Consider the following 25,049-nt stretch of genomic DNA (forward strand, 5'->3'; position numbering starts at 1 on the left):
TGTGTACGTGATGGGAGAGTCAGGCCCCCGGACACAAACGCAGCACACCGCAGTATGTTTAGCTAGACGGAGCCAGCGACTCGCAGCGGGGCTGGCAGCGCGCATCACACGCTCCCCGCCGCGCGCTCATCAGGCCGAGGCAGGCCCGCCGCCGCAACCCAGCCGTTCGCATCGCTAGTTCGGCCATCGATTCGCCGCACTTCCCCCCCCCCCCCCAGCGTGGCCAGTCCCCTTCCCTCTTCAATCGGTGCTCGATTCTTTGCCGCCAGCGCTGAGCCAGGGAGAGAATCAAGATGGCGGACAAAACGCCAGGCGGGTCGCAGAAAGCCAGTGCGAAGGTGAGGCCACCCCGCGGGCCCTGCAAGCGGCTCCGCTGCCCGGGGCAGGGAGGGTAGCGGCATCTATCCCCGGGGGCGGGGGAGCCAGGGCGCGCGGCACGCACGGACCCAGGTGCGCAGGCCGTGCGGCCTGCTCCGTCCCTCCCCTCCGCGGCGTTACTGCGGGGTGCTGGCGGCGGGATGGATGGATGGGGCAGTGGGGCGGCGGGGAAGGGCTGGGGCAGATAGGGCAGCAGGGAGGTCGGGGTCCAGGGTTTCTCCTACTGCTTATCCAGCATGGGGGGGAGGGGGGCGTTCTAAGGCCTGTGGGGTGTGCCCCCCACCTTGCACCATCAGCCCGCGGGGCCCCTCCGGCCCCCACTGCTGGCACCACGTTCTCCTCGGGCGGGGCAGAGCGGGGTGCATCTGCAGCCTTGCTCCTCTGGGTTTGCCCCTTCCCAACGCTGCACTTTTGGGGCGTGGGATCGATGCCCCCCATTACCTGGATTCATGTTAAAATAGTTCTCTTGCTCATTTGGGATGGATTTTGTCACGTTTTTGTTTCACTGAAACACTCACAATCTCAGTAGCTTTATAGGGCCTTGTTTGAAGGCCTTATTTTTAAAGCTTCCTGCTCTGGTGATGAACACGTTTGTTGTAAATTTCAGTTCCAGATTGAAAACATTTCCCTGTTACTCTCTGTTTTATGCCTAAATTATTTGTTATAACGTCTCTGTTAGGGTGTGTGGGGGCAACTCAAGTGTTCTTAGGCCATGTTTACATTACCATTTATGTCAATAAAACTTATGTTGCTCAGGGACATGAAAGAAACACCCCATGAGGGACATAAGATTTGCCAGCATAAATGATAGTGTGCACAGCACTATATTGGTGGGAGAGTGTCTCCTGCTGACATAGCTAGCCGCTCATTGATGTGGTCTTATGTCAACCAGAGAGCTCTCTCTCCCTTCGGCATAGAGTGGCTACATGAGCAATCTTACAGCTGCAGGGCTGCATCCGTACAGCTGTAAGCTCACTAGTGTAGATGTGACCAGTGACTCTGGAGAAACCGAGAAATATCCACAATCACATGGCAAATCAGTATTTTCTAGTATCTGATTCCTAGTCCTGTGCTCAGACTGCTAGGCAGTTTTTCAGATGTTTTTGGCTTGACAACTTTGCAGCCTCATGGAATGCACTTTCTCTGTGTTCCCAATTCCCATGGCTGACATTATTTCCTATAATACTGGAATAATCCAATATTTCCTACAATCCTGCAGCAGCATTTTCACAGATCCTGTGCCCCCATGGAGTCCCATTGCAGTTGTAGGATTGGGGCCTATGAACTGTATCCTCTTGACTCAAAAGTCTAGAAATGTTTGGAGTTTATATTTTTGTGGTAGTGGGTGGAAATGAGGAAGAGGTTGTTATAATAATCAAAGGCCCCAATCCTGCAGACACGTGCATGTTCTTAACTTGATTCACATAGGTATTCCCATTTCCTACTTTGGAAATATTAAAACCTGTTTTGGGATTGTTTCCCAATTGTGGATTAGAAATTTGTAGTTAGTTTGAAATTGGCTTTTCTGTTTCCATCTCCTGCTTCTCACTTCTGGTTGAAAACATTGGTGTTTTCCCTCAGTGAGCCAACTTTTTTGTCCATAATTAACACTGCTGAGGATTGAGAGGCTTGAGTCAAAACTATATGGTAGCCACTGGCTGGCTTGTTTAAAGCCACACAGGAAATCTGCATTTGATCAGGGTGGATGCTTAAGAGTAATACCCAGAAACGGGAGAACCGTTCATTGCCTGAATCTCCCACAAAAGTGAGGAATCAGTAAGGACTATAGTCTACTCCACTGCAATGGTTGGGTGCTCTCCAGCACCTGGCAACGATTCTAGGGATAGTGAAGCCATAAATTCTCTTCCACTTAGTCCCACTGCAGGTATTAAGCTATGTCTACACTGTGGACCTTACAGTGGCTCTGCTCTACTACTGCAGCTGCACCACTGTAAGGTCTCCTGTGTAGCTGCTCTATGATGGTGGAAGATTAAAGCACTTCCAATGAGTGGCAGTAGCTATGTAAGTGTGAGAGCGTCTCCTGCCGACATAGAGCTGTCCACACCAGTGCTTTTGTTGGTGAAACTTATGTTGGTCTGGGGTGTGTTTTTTCACACCTGTGACCAACAAAAGTTTTGCCGATAGAAGTGCTATTGTAGACAAAGCCTTAGAGTGGCCAGCCAGTAACAGTATGTAGTTCTTCTTCCTAGCAGTTGGCTATTCAGTCTTCCCAAGTGGAAGGGTTGTGGGCCAGGAATAGGATATGGGACTTGGAGAACCAGGATTCTGTTTCCATTGCTACTCAATATGTAAATTATTTAACCTCTTACTCAATTTTTCCTTTCACCAAAATGGGGATAACTTATCCTGCTCAGATGAAATGCACTATATATAGGTATTAAATCTATAAATGTCCCCCATCACTGGGATGTTGTTTTTTTTCCATTGATTTATTCCAAGTATGGTCAGAGAGGCTTATTTCCCCAGCCACTGCCTTCAACCAGGAAGTGGACCCAAAGTCTGGGAAGGGAAAATATACTCTCAAGCTAAACTTTATATATGGGGATTTAGGGGGTGGTGGAAGTGTTGAAAACTGTTCTTGTATTTAAGGGTAATTAGGAAGAGGTACATTAAAGTGGTGACCTGAATCAATATTTTGCCTTCCTCTGCAGCAATGGGCATGGGTCATTAGAGTAAACAGTGGATTCCCTGTAACTTGAAGTAAAAAATTGACATTTTCATCACTTAACAGTGCAAGGAAGTGTGCACACTGCATTGGTTTAAGTGAAGCAGTGTATTAATAAAAACTGGGAAATAGCACTCACCTACTTATGAATGGGCAGCTTTCTCTGGTGAGTTACTACGTGCCAGGAACAGTGAAGTAAAATCTACAAAAATGTGCTGAGTTCCAGTGTGGTTGCTGTCCATAACATTTGAAGGGGCAGCGGTGTTAACTTTCAGGTGGTATTTTAATTTTCATTGTGTTGCTACTTAAACTTGTAAGCAGGAATAAGAGAGGCAGGAACTCGCTCCTTGGCATGTGGAAAAATATAAAAGTATGTGTCTTTCTTTCTTCCTCTGCTTTCCAGCAGTGGTGGGTTGAATACCAGCTGCGCCTGCTTTTACAAGTTTAGCAGTAGCAGTATAGTAAATTCAAATGTCATGGGCTTCAGAAGAAATGACTTCTAATTCTTTATTCAGGTCTACAGGTAATATGGATTTAAATAATGAAATAGCAAATACTCTTAGGTATGAAACTTAATTTCCAGAAATTTATGCTTATTTTGATATAAACTTATTGTAGACAGGTATGTTAAGAGGTGGGGTGAAGACAGTTGTGGGCCTTGAAAAATGCACTTGCTCTTAGTGAATGGGAAGATTTCCCTTTTGAGCATTGGAACTTAAACTATTAGTTTCTACTGAGTTAAAGTTTATATATGAGTATAAATTTGTAGCCCTTAAAATTTCAAGATAACCCTTATAATATGGGCAGATACAACATTGTGTGACATCACCTTCATAACAAAATTCATGTGGTGGGGGTGGGTCCGAGGGGTTTGGAGTGTGGGAGGGGGCTCAGGGCTGGGGCAGAGGGTTGGGGTGCAGGGGTGTGAGGGCTCTGGGGGTGTGGGCTCTGGGGTGGGGCTGGGAATGAGGGGTTGGGGTGCAGGAGGGTGCTATGGAGCTATTGTGGGGAGAAACGTCTCTCTCCTGCAGCAGCAGCACCTGGGCAGGGGAGAGGCGCTTCTCCCAGCTGCAACAGCTCTGGGGTTGGGGCTGCAGGATAGGCGCTCCTCCCCCAGCCCTAGCAGGTCTGAGCTGGGGGAGGGCCTCCCTGGGTCTGGGTTGGGCTTCTCTGGCCGCGGATGGGCCCAATCTGGCTATGTCACCCCAGCAGATCCGGTTGACCCATATGCGGCTGGATCCAGGCTGCTCTGGCTGCCCTCGAGACCGACCTGGGCTGCGCCGCAGCAGAGTTGGGGCTGGGGCGGGGGTGCCCCTCCCCTCGCCGTGGCAGGTCTGCAGGCAGGTTCCTTGAGCGCCTGCCTGGTGCTAAATAGGCTGCTGCACGGATGTGCAGCTTGCTGGAACTTAGTTGGCTATGTTCCGAAATTAAGGTTTGTGAAGTATTTTGACAAGAATGCTCTCAGTGTGTATTTTAAAATGGTTTTTCATGTAGTACTGTGGAAGTGATATGACTCTTGTAATCCAACTATATTAGGGAATTTAAATTAAAAAATTTAAATTAGAACATAAGAACGAACATGCTGGTCAGACCAAAGGTCCATCTAGCCCAGTATCCTGTCTTCGGACAGTGGCCAATGCCAGATGCCCTAGAGGGAATGAACAGCATAGGTAATCATCAAGTGATCCATTCCTTGTCACCCATTCCCAGCCTCTGGCAAACAGAGGCTTAGGGACACCATCCCTGCCTATCCTGGCTAATAGCCATTGATGGACTTATCCTCCATGAATTTATCTAGCTCTTCTTTGAACCCTGTTATAGTCTTGACCTTCACAACATCCTCTAGCGAGGAGTTCCACAGGTTGACTATTAATTTCATTTGGTGACCCCTAGTTCTTGTGTTATGAGAAGGAGTAAATAACACTTCCTTATTTACTTTCTCCACACTAGTCATGATTTTATAGACCTCAATCATATCCCCCTTTAGTTGTCTCTTTTCCAAGCTGAAAAGTCCAAGTTTTATTAATCTCTCCTCATATGGCAGCCATTCCATATCCCTAATCATTTTTGTTGCCCTTTTCTGAATCTTTTTCAATTCCAATACATCTTTTTTTGAGATGGGGTGACCACATCTGCACTCAGTATTCAAGATGTGGGAGTACCATGGATTTATATAGGGGCAATATGATATTTTCTGTCATATTATCTATCCCTTTCTTAATGATTCCCAATATTCTGTTTGCTTTTTTAAATGCTGCTGCACATTGAGTGGATGTTTTCAGAGAACTATCCACAATGACTCCAAGATCTCTTTCTTGAGTGGTAACAGCTATTTTAGATCCCATAACTTTTTTTATAGTTGGGATGATGCCTCTTATGCTTATCAACATTGAATTTCATGTGCCATTTTCTTGCCCAGTCACCCAGTTTTGTGAGATCCCTTTATAACTCTTAGCAGTCAATTTTGGACTTGAGTAATTTAGTATCATCTGCAAACTTCGTCATCTCACTGTTTACTCCTTTTTTCAGATAATTTAGGAATATGCTTAATGGCACTGGTCCCAGTACAGATTCTTTAGGGACCGCCACTATTTGTTACTTTCCATTTTGAAAACTGACCATTTTTTTCTACCCTTTGTTTCCTATCTTTAACCAGTTACTGATCCATGAGAACACCTTCCCTCTCATCCCATGACTCTTTACGTTGCTTAAGAGCCTTTTGTGAGGGACCTTGTCAAAGGCTTTCTCAAAGTCAAAATACACAATATTCACTGGATCCCCCCCTTGACAACGTGTTTGTTGAACCCCTCAAAGAATTCTAATAGATTAGCGAGGGGTGATTTCCCTTTACAAAAGCCATTTGACTCTTTCCCAACATATTGTGTTCGTATATGTGCCTGATAATTCTGTTCTTTTACTATAGTTTCAACCAATTTGCCTGGTACTGAAGTTAGGCTTAACAGCCTGTAATTGTCAGGATTGTCTGTAGAGCCTCTCTTAAAAATTGGCATCGCATTAGCTATCCTCCATTCTCTGCAACGAAAGCTGGTTTAAGCAATAGGTTACATACCACAGTTAATATTTCTGCAATTTCATATTTGAGTTCCTTCAGAATTCTTGGATGAATACCATGCGGTCTTGGTGATTTATTACTGTTTTATTTATCAGTTTCTTCCAAAGTTTAATCTATTGACACCTCAGTCTGGGACAGTTTCTCAGATTTGTCCCCTAAAAAAATGGCTCAGGTGTTGGAATTTCCTCACGTCTGGTGTAGTGAAGATTGTTGCAGAGAATTCATTTAGCTTCTTCACAACTGCTTTGTCTTCCTTAAGTGCTCCTTTTGTACATTGACTCCACTACTGGATTGTCAGGCTTCCTACTTTTGATGTACTTACAAAATCTAACAGCAATTTTTTTTCTTTTGCTAGTTGTGCTTCAAATTCTTTTTGCCCTGCCTAATTATATTTTATACTTGACTTGCCAGAGTTTATGTTCTGTTCTATTTTCCTCAGTAGGATTTGACCTCCAATTTTTAAAGGATTCCTTTTTGCTTGTAACCGCCTCTTTTACTCTGTTGGTTAGTGAAGGTGGCATTATTTTGGTCCTCTTACTGTGGTTCTTTTTTTTTCATTTGGGATATATATGTGTGTATATGTGTGTGTATATATGTTTGAGCCTCTATAGTGATGTTTTTAAATAGTTTTCATACAGCTACCAGGCATTTCACACTTGTGACTGTTTCTTTTAATTGACATTTAACTAGCTTTCTCATTCGTATAGCTTCCCCTTTTGGAGTTAAATGCTACTGGGGTGGGTTTCTTTGTTATTTTCCTCCCTACAAGGATGTTAAATTTAATTACACTATGGTTGCTGTTACTGAGGGTTCAGCTATATATACGGTACCTCTTGGACCAGATCCTGTGCCCCATTTAGGACTAAATCAGGAATGGCCTCCCCCTTGTGGGTTCCTTGATTAGCTGCTCCAAGAAGCAGTCACTAATGGCGTCTAGAAATTTTATCTCTGCATCCTGTCCTGAGGTGACATGTACCTAGTCAATTTAGGGATAGTTAAAATCCCCCATTATTATTTGGTTTTCTGTTTTTGTAGCTTGAGCCCTGTGCAGATACAAAAATGTGGATCCGCATCTGATCTGCTAGGATCAACCCATGATTTGACCTGCGATCTGCTAGCTGTCTTTTCATAGAATCAAAGAATATCAGGGTTGGAAGGGACCTCAGGAGGTCATCTAGTCCAACCCCCTGCTCAAAGCAGGACCAATCCCCAGACAGATTTTTACCCCCGTTCCCTAAATGGCCCCCTCAAAGATTGAGCTCACAATCCTGGGTTTAGCAGGGCAATGCTCAAACCACTGAGCTATCTCCAGGCATTCAAGTTCATCCATCTTTGTATTTAGACTTCTAGTATTTGTGTACAAGCACTTATAAAATGTATCAATGTTTAGTTGCCTGTCTTTAAGTGATGTAATTAAATAGAACTTTTTTGTTTTGTTTTTTGTTTTGTTTGTTTGACCTTATTATAATGGACTTGATGGTCACCTCTGTAATTTAGATATAGTAAAAATATTTCAGTTCTAAACTTCTGTTTCAGGTGTTTATATCTTTTTGAAACTTAGGGCAAACATTTTCAGGGTTTAAACGCTGCTTTACATTGAATTATTTTTGGAATGTTTGAACAAAATTGTTTGGATGCAAGCGGAGAGGGGGAAAAACAGCAGGCCCTCTGTTAGCAGGCAAAAAGGGTATTTTTCAATCAAGTTAGCTTAATATGATTGAAAAGGCCTATTCTAGGCTACAACACAGCTGGATAGCACCTTCAGACTTGTTACTCTGTATCTTAATGAGTGTTAATGTAACACATTTGAAAAGTTCTCTTAACTCAATCTAACACAATTGAAAAACACAACCTTTTGCAGACTCACTTATGTTGTCTACACTTAAACCGCTACAGTGGCAAAGGTGCAGTATCACTTCAGTGGAGACACGCACTACAGTGACAGGAGTGGTTTTGCTATCGTAGTTAATTTATCTCCTTGAGAGATGGTAGGTAGTATTGTCTTCTCAGGAGGTTAGATTGGCTGTATAACTATGTTATACAGAGGTATGGATTTTTTTATGCCTTTGAGTGATATAACTGGGTTGACCTAACTTTTTCATGTAGACATGGCCTCAGACAGTTTGAAAGAAGGAAAGGCAATAACCAAGAGAAAAAAGTTAACAGTACTGGTTAGTTTAATTGTTGCTATTCAGAAACGTGGGTAGCAGTATGTAAATGTCAAGCAATGACAGTTTCCTTTGGGGTACTTGTAAAGCTGTGAGCAGCAGCAGAGGCAGGGACTAGTTATTCATGGGAGAGTAGTACTTGAAAAATAGATTCTGCTGTAATGGTAGAGTAGTGCAAACTCTTCCCCTTTGCAGCAGCCAGGAACAACTGGAGGAGATTAGAGTGTCACATTTATTAGACATCTATAAGTAGAATCTGATACAAAAGCTGGAGTCCAAAACAGTCTCTAAAGCCGCACCTTAGCAGAAATTCCATTACCCTTCCTGGTATTTAGGGTTGGTTTCTTTTCCAGCACATTGCTGTTGGATCTGTTGGTGGAACATGGCACCCCCCTGTTTTTTACATCTTCTGTCTATTATGTTTAATCTTCTAGCAAATTTACAAATGTTCCATGATCACATGAGTGGATTAAAATCAATGATTTTATAAAAAAATAAAAAAAATCAATTTTTTGGATAAAATAGGCTTTTTGAGGAAAGAACCTCTAAATATAGTTTTAACTAAGATACATTATAGCTCAAAGATGTCTCATCATAGAATGGGGATTATAAATTCTAATTCTATAGTATGAGACAATATATTCATGTAATGTTTAAGAAAAGTTTTGTAAATGAGTTTCAATAGTTCATGGATTAGGGACCCAATCTTATGGGGTTCCAGGGGCTTCTGTATAGATTTTTTAGGTTAATCTTTCTATCTACCCAATGTTCTCAGTGCTCAGTCTAGAAGATACCATCAGAGATGCTTAGTTTTGCAGTTCTCAAACTGTGGATTTGTGTCTCCAGAGATAACTTGCTTATTAACAGCAAAAATGTTTTGAAATAAAATAAATAAATAATATAGAAGTGAGAAATAACAGACCTCAATCCTATTGTCCCTCTGCAAATTTATGTACACAGAGTCAATCCCTTACCTCTCTCTAAAAGTGCAAAGTTTCAAAAAGTTCAATGAACAGAAGATTGTTGGGGTGGACAAAGAGAAGAAGCCTGGAGATAAATGTGAGAAGGGAGGGACAGGCAGTAGAAACAAAAGTGGAACTGTTTGAGCAGCATATTCCAGAAGTCTTGAGGTCTTTCTGAGTGTAGCTTTCATAGATTTGAGATCTTCCATACCATTCTTTCACTAGAAGGGAAAACCTATAATGGCAGCAGGCCGTAAAAGAGACCCAGTTTGGGAATAAGAATCATTCAAGAAATATGTTTGCTGATGATGTTTTAAATAAAGTCACACCAGTGAACTGGTGCAAGTCACGTAAGCACTTGGATTCAGAGACTGTTGACACAATAATCTCACTTTTAACAGCAGTAGCTTCTTCTGCCGGTGTAGAAAGAATATTTTCTTCCTTTGGACTAATTCATTCCAAATTGAGAAATCGATTGGGACCTGAAAAAGCAGGAAAGCTTGTTTGAAGGTGAAGACGACTGAGTTAGCTGCAGAAGCCAATATTTTAAGTTTCTCGTGTAGACCTGGCTGACAGTTGATTTAATTTTTTTAAACATTTCATTTATTTTATTTAAAAACAATTTTATCAAAAAACAAACCTGATTTTAAAAAACAAATTCATATGCTTGTTTTGTTAAAATATTACAGTACAGACCAATTTACGCGCGAATGTTGGGAGTCAAGCCGTCACGATCATGTGTTAATGGACTGCGGGTTAAGAGGGCCATGCTGAAATATCTTAAGATATCTATATATACATGTATAATTATCTAGGATTACATACGTATTCACAGCATCCCAAATACTGCAGGCCTATCTGTTAACGGCGCTTTGCAAGAATATAAATTCAAATGTGTAATGTAATAATAATCTTTTTATTAGTACACAGGGGTGAAAGTAACTCAGGACACTTACCGGTACGGGGCGGGGGCGGCACTCGCCCCCGGAAGGGGCGGGGCCTGGGGTGAAAGGGGTGGGGCTAGGGGTCAGCATCCCCCAGCCAGCCCTTCCAGGCCGTCTGGCCCGACCACCTGGGGTTCCCATGGCGATTTAAAGGGCCTGGGGCTCCGGATGCTGCTGCTACGGTAGCAACGTTCAGAGCCTTGGGCCCTTTTAAATAGCCGGCCCAGGGGCAGCTGCTCCCTTTGCCCCCTCTCCCTGTTGGCGGCCGAGGGGGGGCAAAAGAGGCAGGGACCTTAAAGTGCTGCAGGGTCCTTTGCCGCAGCAGCGCTTTAATATTGCTGCCCCTCAGTCCCTCCCCCTCTCCCTCCCCCGTCGGCGGTAAAGATGTACAACACGTTTCCGCTCCACACTTCCTGTTGATTTCTAGGTCAGTGAGTTAGTGAGCAAATCTGTAGCGCTACATAGCAAGTTTCTGTATCGCGTGTTAACTAGGTAGCACTGGGAGCATGGCGCTGCCGCGTGTTAAGCAGATTCGCGCGTAAAGGGGTCTGTACTGTATATGTTTGCTATTGAAGAAAAAAATCCAGAATACATAATGTTGTTGTTTTAGTTAAATAAAACAATTTAAATGTCTGTCTGGTGATGTTCTCCTCCTAATACAGCATGGCAAGAAAATCCTCCAAATATTAATGATTAACCTGTTGAATTGGAGATGGTCACTTTCCAAAGACTTCATAAATATCTGCTTCAATTACCTTTGGTAAATGAAATAACCAAACAATCATTCATTTCTGATATAGCTGTAAAACTAATCTGAAAAGTTTTCAAAATAAATCACTTTAAAAATGTATAAGTGTGTACCTTCTAAAAATGAAACCTACATCTATCTTTGAGTTGTGAAGAATATGTATTAAGGTTATAACAACCAGCAAGAATGCACTTTTATGTAGAAATCCATGATTAAATCGAATCTTCCTAACTAGTGATTTAAATCAAATCCACCCTGTCACATACTCTCAAACAATAGTGTACAGTATTGTTCTCTCTAACTTTACAACGGTGGCTATGCCTATACTACAAGCGTCTGTTAGCACAGCTGTGTCAGTTAGGGGTGTGAAGAGATGTGATCCCTGACTGACATAGCTGTGTTGACAGAAGCTCCTAGTGTAGATGCAGTTATACTGGCAAAACTTCACTTTTACTGGTACAGCTTTCTTCTTTCATGGGAGCATGAGTGTTACTATACCACTATAAAATGCAGCTTTGCCGGTATAGCTGTGTCCATGCTACGAGTGGTTTTCTTGTATAGTATACTGATGTTCCTATACTGGTAATATACTTCTTGTGTAGACATAGCCTAAGTGTTATGCTTCATATGCTGGGTAATATGCCTCTGTACCTGCCTCTGCTGATGCTCATAGCTTTCCAGTTCCTCTAGTAAGGAACTTACAAGGGTTTTGTTAATTTCATTCTGCTGCTTAAGAGAACTGTGGGTAGCAGCACAGGCACTGGAATTTTCAGCAGCCCCAGGAAGACACCACTGCATCAGTTCACGTTTGGAAGGTTATTTTCAAAACAAAGGTTAGAAAATTATTTTCTTTAAAAGGGGAGAATTTCAAATTATGTCATAAGCCTTCCATGTTTTCCTTAGCAAGTGGGATGGGTGGGTGTTTCAAGCTTTGCTGTGCTCCTGTTATTTTTCAAAATATGATAATTTTAATGTCTGGTAAACCAAATCATCCCTTGCATTTGTCTTTCATCCACTGTTTTCTTGTCAGACACCTAGCTTGTCAACTCTGAGGCAAGGACTGTCTCTTTATTACATTTGTGTAGGGTCTAGAACAGTGTGTCTCTGATTGTAGATTGGGGCCCTTAGGCAGTAGTGTAACACATAATAACAGAATATGAAAAAAGGATTTGAAGTTGGTGTAACGATGCTGTTCTGGCAGGACCCAACTGAGAGTGCCAATTCAGGAGAAATCGCTTAAAACAGGGCAGTTACAGCCCTAGGTTGGGGTTTTTCCACCTCTAAGGCAAACCCAACCAGCCAGACTAAGAGGACTTTGGTCTCACCCCACTGGCTAACCACACAAGCAATTCCTTTAGCTACTCCAGTTTCCCAGTATCACCACCAGTGCCACTCGTTATGGGGACAAATGGTTATGAAAACCAATGCCCCATTAAAAGAAAAAAAAGTTCATCTGATCCCAAAAGATCAAGCCCCAGACCCAGGTCAATATACAAATCAGATCTTACCCACAAATCACACTGTTGCCAATCCTTTAGAATCTAAAATCTAAAGATTTATTCATAAAAGGAAAAAGATATAGATGAGAGCTAGAATTGGTTAAATGGAATCAATTACATACAGTAATGGTAAAGTTCTTGGTTCAGGCTTGTAGCAGTGATGGAATAAACTGCAGGTTCAAATCAAGTCTCTGGAGTATATCCACAGCTGGGATGGGTCATTCAGTCCTTTGTGTACAGCTTCCATTTGTAGCAAAGTCCCTCCAGAGGTAAGAAGCAGGATTGAAGACAAGATGGAGGAGAGGCATCAGCCTTTTTATAGTCTTTTCCAGGTGTAAGAATACCTCTTCGTCCTTACTGTGGAAAATTACAGCAAAATGGAGTCTGGAGTCACATAGGCCAGTCCCTACATACTTTGCTGAGTCTGAAGGCATATTTGCCTTCTCTCAATGGGTCAGTTGTATAGCTGATGGTCCTTAATGGGCCATCAAGCAGGCTAGGCAGAGCTAACACCAGCTTGTCTGGGATGTCTCCCAGAAGCATAGCATAAGTTTGAAATATGGACAGTATAGAGCCAATATTCATAACTTCAACTACAAAATTGATACACACACATAGACAGCATAATCATAACCAGTAAACCATAACCTTGTCTTAGACACCTTATTTGACCCCCTTTATACAAGATTTGGTGCCACTACAGGAATTTGGTTGCAACCATGTTCTATATGGTCCCAGTTCAAATCAATAACATGACAGTTGGTAATTGGAAAGGAGGAAAAAGTGTTTTTAGAAAAGTGTGGCTTTTTAATTTACAGCTATATCCCTGGTTGCACCAGTGAACTGGTGTTACTATCACCACTATGCTTGAACTATGCCTCGTGTTACCTCAATAGTGAAGGTAAGCCCTATTGATGCAGATGAAGCGAGGAATGTGAAGATAGAATTGTATGGAGAATGGGAGGTAACATAGTTATTGTTTTCAGTTTTTGAAGCCTGGAGGCACTTTGTATCTTCTTGTGGGGGTTGTATCCTTGGCTTTTGTGGCTTCGGGCTTGTCTCCACATGAAACTTGGAGTTCTCCCATTGGTGTTGGTAATCCACATCCCCAAGAGGTGATAGCTTCATCATCAGAATTCTTCCATAGATCTAGCGCTTATTTTCTAGTGTAGACTAACCCTTTATTTAGTTCAATTCTTGAAGCTCTGTCCAACATTTATTTTAAATGGATTTGGTGGTGGTAATAATGGAGGTAGTTTCCTTACATCTGCAACCACTGTGGTAGCCTTAAGTGCTAATATCTTGGTCGATTGGAAACTGGCCATACTCTTAGCAAAGTATTTCCTAGACTACTGGTGTCTGGCATTGTTCCAATCTGGATGGATGGGGAATAACATTTTCTTAATATGACATGTTTAAAAAACAAATTTCTTACAACAAAGAAGTCTGTTAATGCTCTGTAGCTAATATAAGGAAATTTAGAAGATTACCAAAATTTTTAGTTATCTTTACATTTTACTTTTAATTTCAATTTAAACATAAATGTTGTATGAAACACCCATAAATTACAGGGGACCCTCCTCTAATAGTGGAGTTTTCTGGAACGTATGTATTTAATGTAATTTGCACTTTTTTTCTGTTCTATAGCGTCTCTCTGAAAATGTTTTCAATTAACAATAATCATCTAAAATTAAGGATCTTATTTATGCAAACTGCAAAAATGAGGGGGTTAATTAAACAGAAGTTAAAAGGTACAGTGACTAAAGTGAAATCACTGCAAGCTGCATGGGCACTTTTTAAAGACACCATAATAGAGACCCAACTTCAATGTATACCCCAAAGTAAGAAACACAGTAAAAGAACTAAAAAAGAGCCACCGTGGCTTAACAACCATGTAAAAGAAACAGTGAGAGATAAAAAGACTTCCTTTAAAAAGTGGAAGTCGAATCCTAGTGAGGCAAATAGAAAGGAGCATAAACACTGCCAAATTAAGTGCAAGAGTGTAATAAGAAAAGCCAAAGAGGAGTTTGAAGAACAGCTAGCCAAAAACTCCAAAGGTAATAACAAAATGTTTTTTTAAGTACATCAGAAGTAGGAAGCCTGCTAAACAACCAGTGGGGCCCCTTGATGATCGAGATACAAAAGGAGCGCTTAAAGACGATAAAGTCATTGCGGAGAAACTAAATGGATTCTTTGCTTCAGTCTTCACGGCTGAGGATGTTAGGGAGATTCTCAAACCTGAGCTGGTTTTTGTAGGTGACAAATCTGAGGAACTGTCATGGATTGAAGTGTCACGAGAGGAGGTTTTGGAATTAATTGATAAACTTAACATTAACAAGTCACCGGGACCAGATGGCATTCACCCAAGAGTTCTGAAAGAACTCAAATGTGAAGTTGCAGAACTGTTAACTAAGGTTTGTAATCTGTCCTTTAAATAGGCATTGGTACCTAATGACTGGAAGTTAGCTAATGTAACGCCAATATTTAAAAAGGACTCTAGAGGTGATCCTGGCAATTACAGACAAGTAAGTCTAACGTCTGTACCGGGCAAATTAGTCGAAACAATAGTTAAGAATAAAATCGTCAGACACATAGAAAAACACAAACTGTTGAGCAATAGTCAACATGGTTTTTGTAAGGGGAAATCGTGTTTTACTAATCTATTAGAATTCTTTGAAGGGGTCAACAAACATGTGGACAAGGGGGATCCAGTGGACATAGTGTACTTAGATTTCCAGAAAGCCTTTGACAAGGTCCCTCACCAAAGACTCTTATGTAAATTAAGCTGCCATGGGATAAAAGGGAAGGTCCTTTCATGGATTGAGAACTGGTTAAAAGATAGGGAACAAAGGGTAGGAATTAATGGTAAATTCTCAGAATGGAGAGGGGTAACTAGTGGTGTTCCCCAAGGGTCAGTCCTCGGACCGATCCTATTCAACTTATTCATAAATGATCTGGAGAAAGGGGTAAACAGTGAGGTGGCAAAGTTTGCAGATGATACTAAACTGCTAAAGGTAGTTAAGACCAAAGCAGACTGTGAAGAACTTCAAAAAGATCTCTCAAAACTAAGTGATTGGGCAACAAAATGGCAAATGAAATTTAATGTGGATAAATGTAAAGTAATGTGCATTGGAAAAAATAACCCCAACTATACATACAATATGATGGGGGCTAATTTAGCTACAACAAGTCAGGAAAAAGATCTTGGAGTCATCGTGGATAGTTCTCTGAAAATGTCCACGCAGTGTGCAGAGGCGTTCAAAAAAGCAAACAGGATGTTAGGAATCATTAAAAAGGGGATAGAGAATAAGACTGAGAATATATTATTGCCCTTATATAAATCGATGGTATGCCCTCATCTTGAATACTGCGTACAGATGTGGTCTCGTCATCTCAAAAAAGATATACTGGCACTAGAAAAGGGCAACTAAAATGATTAAGGGTTTGGAACGGGTCCCATATGAGGAGAGATTAAAGAGGCTAGGACTCTTCAGCTTGGAAAAGAGGAGACTAAGGGGGGATATGATAGAGGTATATAAAATCATGAGTGATGTGGAGAAAGTGGATAAGGAAAAGTTATTTACTTATTCCCATAATACAAGAACTAGGGGCCACCAAATGAAATTAATAGGCAGCAGGTTTAAAACAAATAAAAGGAAGTTGTTCTTCACGCAGCGCACAGTCAATTTGTGGAACTCCTTACCTGAAGAGGTTGTGAAGGCTAGGACTATAACAGAGTTAAAAGAGAACTGGATAAATTCATGGTGGTTAAGTCCATTGATGGCTATTAGCCAGGATGGGTAAGGAGTGGTGTCCCTAGCCTCTGTCTGTCAGAGGGTGGAGATGGATGGCAGGCGAGAGATCACTTGATCATTGCCTGTTAGGTTCACTCCCTCTGGGGCACCTGGCATTGGCCACTGTCGGTAGACAGGATACTGGGCTAGATGGACCTTTGGTCTGACCCGATACGGCCTTTCTTATGTTCTTACTCTTTGAGAAGGGAAAATTGAACTTTCAGCCACCGTTAAGAAAGATTTAATAAGGAATCTCTTCTAAAATAAATACCCTATTTATGATGAGACCATATGTATATGTACTGGTCTTCATATGTTGTCGTGTCTGCATTAGTTTATTTTTAATTGATTTAATAATAAATTGGATATCTTTAAATATAATTGCTTTTACATAAGGATCACTTAAAAAGAGACATTGTTTTGTTCAGCCATGAACTAAAAGCTAGCAAAGCTTAAGAACTTGTTGCCAAAAACCATCTGTCTTTGGCAAGGCCTATCTGTGGCACATACTAGCAAATCTTTCTTCAGTCTTTTTAGATAACTAGAATTTCAGTGAAAGGTGAGTAGGGGATTCTAATTCTCTTACTTGTCTAAAAAGATAGCTGTGCGAATAGCCTTTTGCCTTGCCATAAAGCACTGAATTATCATTCTGATTTTCAGTATAAGAGTGACAATAAAAGCCAAATAAATATAGATATTCCATAAGCACTAGTGTAAAACTGCGTGGACTGACTCATCTTCATTTTGTTAATGGTGTAAAATTAGTTTGTATCAAGTTGAATTGGGTTTGCCAGTTTTTAATAACAAAAGTAATTACTAGGCAGGCTATAGGTCACTATAAACATTAGAATGTTTATGCTAAAGGTGCCACTTAGTCTGTAGCTTGATGGTAAACTTTACCTTGGATTTTCAGGCTCATCTTCTGAATGTTACTACAAGTTGAATCAGACAACTTCCTGGCCCTATGTTCTGGGAAGAATAGCTGATAGTCTATACTCCTGGGGGAATTCTGTGCCAAAAAATTAAAAATTTTGTGCACAATTCTGCATATTTTATTTGTCAAAATAACACAATATAATAATGCCAATTTCAGTTATTTTGGTAATTTTTTTCAAAATACCTGTCGACAAGCATGCCTGTAACAATACAGATCACTACAACAAAATAAAGGTTCAGGAAATTGTGGATTGCAATAGACTATATTGGTAAGGGATGCAAGGAGAGTATGGGTCACGATGCAAACTGCAGACACACACACACAACTAAAATTAATCAATTTAAAGTTTTATTGGGGATAATTACAAGGGGTAAGGGAGCAGCGTTAGATTAGCTAATAGAGTTAATGAAACTTAAAACACACAATGACTAAAATATCTACTAACAATATTTATAAACAAAGATGCAGCATTTAGTAATAACTGATACTTACAAATACAAACCAACGCATAACGAGCGGCAAACGTAGACACTCTGTTTGAAACACGTGAGCTGAGAGAGAGGCTTCGAGGTGATCAGGCTCGGTTACGGGCATACACAGGATACACAGAATTCGTTTTTCTTTCTCCTCTCCATGCCTGCACATGGCAGGCAGGCCCATAAAGTACCAACTATGACTTCATAGAAGTGTCATAGGGGATGGGGCCCAAAACCTGTTTGTGTTTGTTTCTGATTGGCACAAGCAAAGTTTACACCAAGTAGGGAAGCAGGTGCCTCAAAGTCTGGCCTCGCCCCCAAAAGGTGAGGAAATGCATATTGTTGCACGCGTTCTAAAACACTGAATGACAAAAGAAGAGGCCAGGGCAATACCGGTATGGGCAAGTTTTACAGGATGCAGACAGGAACTCATCTCAACAGAAATGTTTTTTGATAAATAGATTCCTTACTAGGCATATTAATACAGAACTCTGAGTAATAATTAATTTAAGTATAATACAGAAGTTTATTTCCTGCACCCCTCAGAAGCCATGCAAAGGCTTGGGGGAGTCAGGGGTAATGGAGGAGCTGAGGGAGAGGGAAGTAATTGCTGGGATGGAGCCTGGGTATGGACTTAACAGGTTGTTGGGTGTGGATGGGAGAAGTCTGGAACAGGGTTTTTGGGGGGGGGAGGGGAGAGGGATTGTTAGGGAACCTCCACCAGGCAGACCCCAACCCTCTTATTCAGTCAGACACATCTGTCCTGTCCTTATGTGTCCCTGCATCCTCCCATCCCCATGTGTTCCTGCACCTCCACTCAGCCACCCTCCTCCCCCCATCCTCATATATCCCTGCATCCTCTTCCCCCTCCCTGTGTGTCCCTGCACACCCCTCTCCCTGTCCCCATGTGGCACTGTACCCCCACTCAGCCACCCCCATCCCCATGTGTCCCTCCACCTCCCTCTCCCTGTCCCCATATGTCCCTGAACCCGCACTCCCATTCAGCCTCTGCCCCAATCTGTCCCCCACATAGATTTTCTGAATCTGTCTGTGACACCTCCCTCCCCCCAGCAGCCCCATTCTGTCCATCCCCCCCATATCCTGTGCCTCCTGACCTGGTCCCGTGGGCAGGCACTGTGAGGAAAGCAGCCTCTTTCTCTTCCCTATCCCTAGCTGGGGCTTCTCCCACCCAAGAGCAGCTGCTCTCTGCTCTGGTAGAACAGCGGCCCATGGTGGGTGAAAGGAGTAACTGCAGCACCTTTCCGGCAGAATGTATTTTCTGCAGGGGAAAAAAAAGTTCTGCGTGGCGCATGCGTTCTGTGCGTGTGCAGTGGTGCAGAATTCTCCCAGGAATACATTATAATAGTATGTCTGGACATGGCTTCTATTTAAACAAGGTCCCAAGGTGTCTGTATTTAAACAATATAGCTAGGATAAAAACATTTTGTCACCTAACAATCATATCACACAGACTTTATACTTTAATTGAATATGCAGCCTGTTATACTTATACTTATTCATAAAAAGGAGTGAAGTGGGGGCTGGGGGGAAGTAAATCAAGCAGATGTCTAAAAGTAGAGCTGTAAATTGCCCCTCTACATTACATTCCTTAAATAATCTTGTAGAGATTTAACTCTCAGACAGCAAGATATTTTTCACTAGGTTTGCAAATTCTTCAAGATTGAGCCATTTTGCTGTGTGATTCCATACTTCTGAATTGAATATAGCCATAAAGTGATTAGATAGGTGAATTAAGTGATTAATTTCATATGAAAGTATTAGAATGTTTGTCTAAATATAAACTTTTTGGAAAAATAAAAAAATCGTGCCCATAACTTAAAATGCCCCAAACCAAATCTCCTTCCAAAACTTCAGTGATCAAATTGTAAAATAATCACAGGAATGCCAATAGATTACAATATGTGTTGCAAAACCTTGAGCAAGTGGAATGAATGCATGTTTTTGTCCTTTCCTATCAATTTCTGGTTTCCCAAATACTGGGCTATATGGAGCTATATTTTCTTCTGCACTGCGGTCCACTTGTCAGAGCAGGTTGTGGGAGGGTGTCATTTGGGAGCCAGTTCTATAGCTCCTGGATTCTTGGGTTTATCTATGCTTGCCTTGCATATTAGAGCAGCGTATATATCTGAAGGAGTTTCTATGCACTGCCTGAACAGCTTTAAATAGTATTTTGCAGGGTAAGAATCCAGGCCATGACTGGTCTAACTCTTGGTTTACTTGCTTAAATTTGGCAATGATTACAAATTATTGCTACCTGATGGATTTTTGGAGATCAGTGTAATCTAGCTTGTTGGTCTCATTCTAATTCTACAGCATAAAAAGCCACCAGAAAAATTAATACCCTTGTTTGTTCTCTGACAACACAGATTGAATTGATGTTGCGATTGACCCTTTTCCTCTCTCCTTCCCTCCCCCAAAATTTCTGGAATGGCACACGGGTGGGGTAGAGTAGAGAACATTGTGCTTTTGTGCATTCTGTACGTGAGTTTCAAATGTTGTGTCCAATCTGACATGTTTCACATTCACCAAAGATTTTATCCAATATACTGTCCTATATCCCTTAGGCAACATAGATGAAATTTCACATTATACATATCCCCATTGTTATTGAATAAGTTACGTACTAATGAACAGATACAGCCTGCTCAGAAGGTAATTTCTCAATCTCCTATATTAAGCTTAATAAAACAGGTTCAGTTGCTTATTGGAATATAGTGGGAAATAAACTTACAATTTGGTCTAGATGTCCTTAGGGTTCTGTATACATTCCCTACAAATATTGTACTACTTGGTGCAAAATGGTTGCTTTAATCCTGATTTCTTTTTTGGAAAATTGCAGTTCTAGCAGCTGCAGGCTTGTGGATTACTATGATATGGGGATTATCTCTTGTATACTTAGTTTTACCATGTTCATGGTGTTAGAGATGTTTTCAAATAAATTACAGTTTTCTGTCTTATTTGGTAATTGATATCCTTCTCTTTTGCAGATATAGCTGTCCTATATACATACAGACCCCTCAGTGTTCAAGTGAAAAAACCCATTACAAAATAAAGCTTACTAACATCTACTAGCTACAAGGTTAAAGGCTAATATTAGAAAAGATATCAAGAAAGAAGTAGAAACAAACATATCTTTCCAAAATACTAAATTTACTATTCAGAGAAAAGCAACAATGCTCTTCACTTTTTAACAAAATGTCTATCAAGCTAATATCAATTACATGAAATACATTTAAAGTTTAGTTTAAAATAAAATTTGATGTCAACTAGTATGTGTGTCACTAGTAGGGGTTAACTTCATTGGGTTGGGGAGGTTAAGATTAATTCCATCCAGATCTGGTTAATCACAACATAGTAATAACTTGTACTAATATTACTCTTAGGGGAATTCTGCATGCGCAGAATTGATGTCCCCTGCAGATTTCTTTGCTTTCCTGCAAAAAAAGACATTTGACGGGGAAGCAAAGGGAAACCTGCAAGAGTGGCCACGCCCCCATTCCTGGCAGCGCAGGCAGGTTGGTTCAGGCACCCGGAGCAGCTGGTAGAGACGTAAATCACTGCTGGGGCGGGATGTTGGGTGGGAGCCCTGCAGTCACGTGTGAGAGAGACACGCTCTGTCCCGCTTGCTCGTTATTGCAGCATGCTCGGCATGGAGAGTCAGGGCTTTGGGGTGTTTCTGAGGAGGTAGGTGTGGGGCAGAACAGAATGTAGCAGCCTGCCTGCTTAGTGAATTGTTCCCATTGTCTCTGTAAATTCCCCCAGGAGTATAAAACAGGTGTAAAAGTTTTAAGGCTCCTTTACATTGCCAGAGTGGTGTAAAGGATAGTATGGCCTTGTAAATGCTTATGGTGCTTTAGTAATTAGAACTGGTCTAAATTTTTGGACTGAAAAAAATTCCTATCAAAACGTGCTCCGTTAGCTGTTTAGTGCTGACCTTTTTGGAGATGGTCAATAGCCAAAATTGTGAGATGGTTCCCCAGCCCTCACTTGCTCTTCAGTTGCCTATGATGTAACACTGAGCATATGGCTGCATATATTTGTTGACTAATAACTAGAAATAAAGTGTCAAACCTAGCTATATTACTATTAGACAAAGGGAGTTTGGGGATTTCCTCCAAAGCGCCCCACTCCCATTCTCTAGCCATTGTATTGTAGTTTAAATAAATTACCAAAATAATTGAAACTGGCATGATTATATTGCATTATTTTGACAAACAAAATATGCAGAATTTTAAGTGTGCAGAATTTTTACATTTTCGCACAGAATTCCCCCATAAGTATCATACCAACAAATTACAATTATTACATAATTTTATAACTTAAGACAAATATAATGAAGTAAATAATGTTATCTTTGAAGGCACTTCATGACAGTTTCAAGATGTAAGCAGGTTCAATGCAACAGGCCTGGAATTAGTGTTTAAGGTGGCCTCCTTCCCTTCCTGAATCCTGGTGGAAGTGAGAAGTTTGTGAAATCCAGAGAGCAGAATTGAGATGTTTATTGATAAGGGCAAGAGCCTTTTTTCTATTCTTCTTCCTTTGTTGCCTCAGACACTATCAATCCACATTGAGTATACCAGTTGTACTGCTCAAATACTTTAAAAAATCTTAAATATATGAGGGTAAAGATGCATGCCGGGATAGTGGTGGAAGAAATTGAAATGAAAATGGAATCCCAACAGCTGCATCTGAAAGGGCTAACATCTTTTGCTTATCAGTAAATGCTGCTAATATATTCCTAAGTGACGTTTTTCCCCATCATTTGCAGGTCAGACTGCCAGATACGGTACAAACGACTGGATCTGCCGATAGTCACGTAAGTCCTAAAGGATATAGCTATTAGATTGCAAAGAATACTTCACCTATTTTGCCACAATCAGCCCCCACTGCTGGGTAATACATATAAACTATTGATATTCATTAGTAAATGATTCATAGAATTATTTTACTTGCTAGCCAGTCTCATGCATGTGTGTCTGCCTCCTGGGCTTTTAGCATAATCCGTTTGCAGGCTTCAGAGATATGACACTCCTCATTTTAGCACTTCAGAATATTCTCTTAAATAGTTTTGAAAACAATAATTGCTTAAAGATGGTACTAGAGAATTTGTCTTCCCCTCACCACTCTTTCTTGCCAGAAAGGGGTAGATTACTATAACAAGATCCTTTCCTTCATAATAATTACCAATATTAGAAGAACTGTATATAATATTAATTGCAATGGTAATAGATGTTTGAATAAACTAGTTGTAAAGAGAGTATATATAGCTGAACAATTTCTTCAGTGTTCTAGACAAAGTGTAGCTCCTTGCCTGCTAAATTAAGTGATCTTTTAAGTGACCTGGTGTATGAACTATTGTTTTCTAATTTCAACCTCTGCTTTTTAGAATGCCTAGTAGAGCAGATTTCAACAAAATGGACTGGTTAGGTTACTTGCTCTTGCTTTAAAAAAATTTTTTTTGCCTTCTTGTGATGATTTCTTATTTATCCCCATTATATAGCTGGTAAATTGATAGGCACACCAGCTTCTGAGCCAACACACAAATGATCAGCCAATATCCCCAATGGCCAGGGTTGGGTACACTGGATGGGGGAGGCTCTGAGTTACTACAAAGAATTCTTTCCCAGGTGCCTGGGAAATAGAGCTCTGAAACACAGCACCAAGCTTAGTTTGCACACAGGATTTTTTTCAAAATTTCAGTCTGTGTGTGTTAGGTGTTCTGTTGTTAGCTGCAAAGTTGCTTATAAATCACCAACATTATTGTTTAATGACAGGATGTAAGCAGCTTCATTACAACAAGCTTGGCGTTAGTCTTTGAGGTGTCCTCCCTCCCTCAATCCTGGTGCAGAGCCTTTGTATGAGTTAGAAAGACCTAGTTTGAGTTCAATTTCAGGTTGAATTTACAGGCCTGGTAGCGACAAAAAAATCCTTTTCCTTTATTTTTTATTTTTTTTTTACGTGATATGCTCTGAAAGTTGAGACAGTAAACCTATGGGTCCTACATCTGGTTACTTTTTAGAATACCATTGCACTTCAAAGCTGAATCTGTGCATATCTTAACAAAAATTAAAAAAAAAAATAAATAATCTACAATGTTGATGATTTACAAGCAATTTTGAAGCTGATAATGGAACACTTTACATTCACAGTTTCAGTCTAGTTTTGTATACTACAAATGGTGTACCAGATATGGTCAGCAACTACAATATCACTTTTGTTCTGATCAGCATGCTGATATTAGGCATGTCCAGATAATCTATTCAGTCTGGACCTGCCTACACTAAGCAAGGAAACTGTTGCAGGGACACTGCATAAAAAGGTTGATTGTGTTGCTTGACTTTGCAACAGTTTAGTATGTAGAATACGGATTTTTTTTTTTTTTATACACCCTCTTTTGATGTTTCTGAAAAACAGTTCACCATACAACTGAACTCCTGAAGCACCTCTCCCATAGTGACTTACACCTTTCAAAAGATGCAGTTTGGCTTGGGCTAACCACTTGCTCCCCAGCAGAAATTAAACTTGTTACTAAGATTGCTAGCCAAAAAAGATGAGGGGCGTACCATCAAGCTCTGCAGACGGTGCTGTGGTGAGAAATTCTCTATCCATGCCAAGCCTCTAGGAGGGAAGCAGGTGCTAACACAGTATTGATCCTTGATCTTGCTTAGGCTTTCCATCCTTTGTATCAGCCTCTAGTTAGCGAGGTATTTGTAAATGGGGAGATTTCTCTTCCCTCCATGCTCCAACCTGACTACTTAAATGGCAGCTTTCTCCTCCCTCGTTCTGTCTCAATTACTCTCCTCTTTCTGGCAACCTCTTTTTTTTTGGATGGGGTGGTATTTCCAAAATATTCAAGTACCTGGCTCTTTTTATAGCTTTTCTAAGCCGTATATAATTCCCGTCAGTTTTGTAGCTGCCTGTAGGATTTTGAATTACAGCAGTGAAACAGTCCCAGAAAGTTTTCCTGGGAATCAAAAGGGCACAAAACTGCTTTAAGTAAGGTTACCGTATTTTGAGCCTCCAAAAGGAGGACACTCCACGGGGGCCCCCCCCCCAGCCCTGCCCACGCCCCGCCCCAACTCCGCCCCCTCCCCTGCTTCCCACGAACATTTGATTCGCGGGAAGCCTGAAGCAGGTAAGAGGGGTGTGGGGGGAGGAGGCGTGGCCCAGTCTAGTCCCCCCGGCGTCTCCAGCCTGAGTTGGCTCGGGCCCTGGGGTGCCGGCCCCGGGCCCGGCCCCCGGCCGAGCACCCCCGGCCTGCCCGCACTGCTGGTCCCCGGCCCGGCCCCCGGGCCCCCGGCCGAGCACCCCCGGCCCGCCCGCACTGCCGGTCCCAGGCCCGGCCCCCGGCCCCCCGGCCGCA

At 41.5% G+C, this 25,049-nt stretch overlaps 1 protein-coding gene across 6 annotated transcripts in view; it reads left to right on the forward strand.

The window, feature by feature from the left end:
• The first annotated feature begins 244 nt into the window (after window positions 1–244).
• U2SURP (U2 snRNP associated SURP domain containing) overlaps window positions 245–25,049 on the forward strand; it is a 67,857-nt gene continuing 43,052 nt past the window's right edge. For all 6 annotated transcript variants that reach the window (XM_034780592.1, XM_034780595.1, XM_034780593.1 and 3 more), the window contains exons 1-2: window positions 245–338; window positions 22,455–22,502. In XM_034780592.1, the coding sequence (XP_034636483.1) occupies window positions 294–338; window positions 22,455–22,502 (93 nt within the window). In that variant the 5' untranslated portion in view covers window positions 245–293. The remainder of the gene's footprint in view (window positions 339–22,454; window positions 22,503–25,049) is intronic.

Source organism: Trachemys scripta, chromosome 9 (assembly GCF_013100865.1).
Source record: "Trachemys scripta elegans isolate TJP31775 chromosome 9, CAS_Tse_1.0, whole genome shotgun sequence".
Classification (NCBI taxonomy): Eukaryota; Metazoa; Chordata; order Testudines; family Emydidae; genus Trachemys; species Trachemys scripta.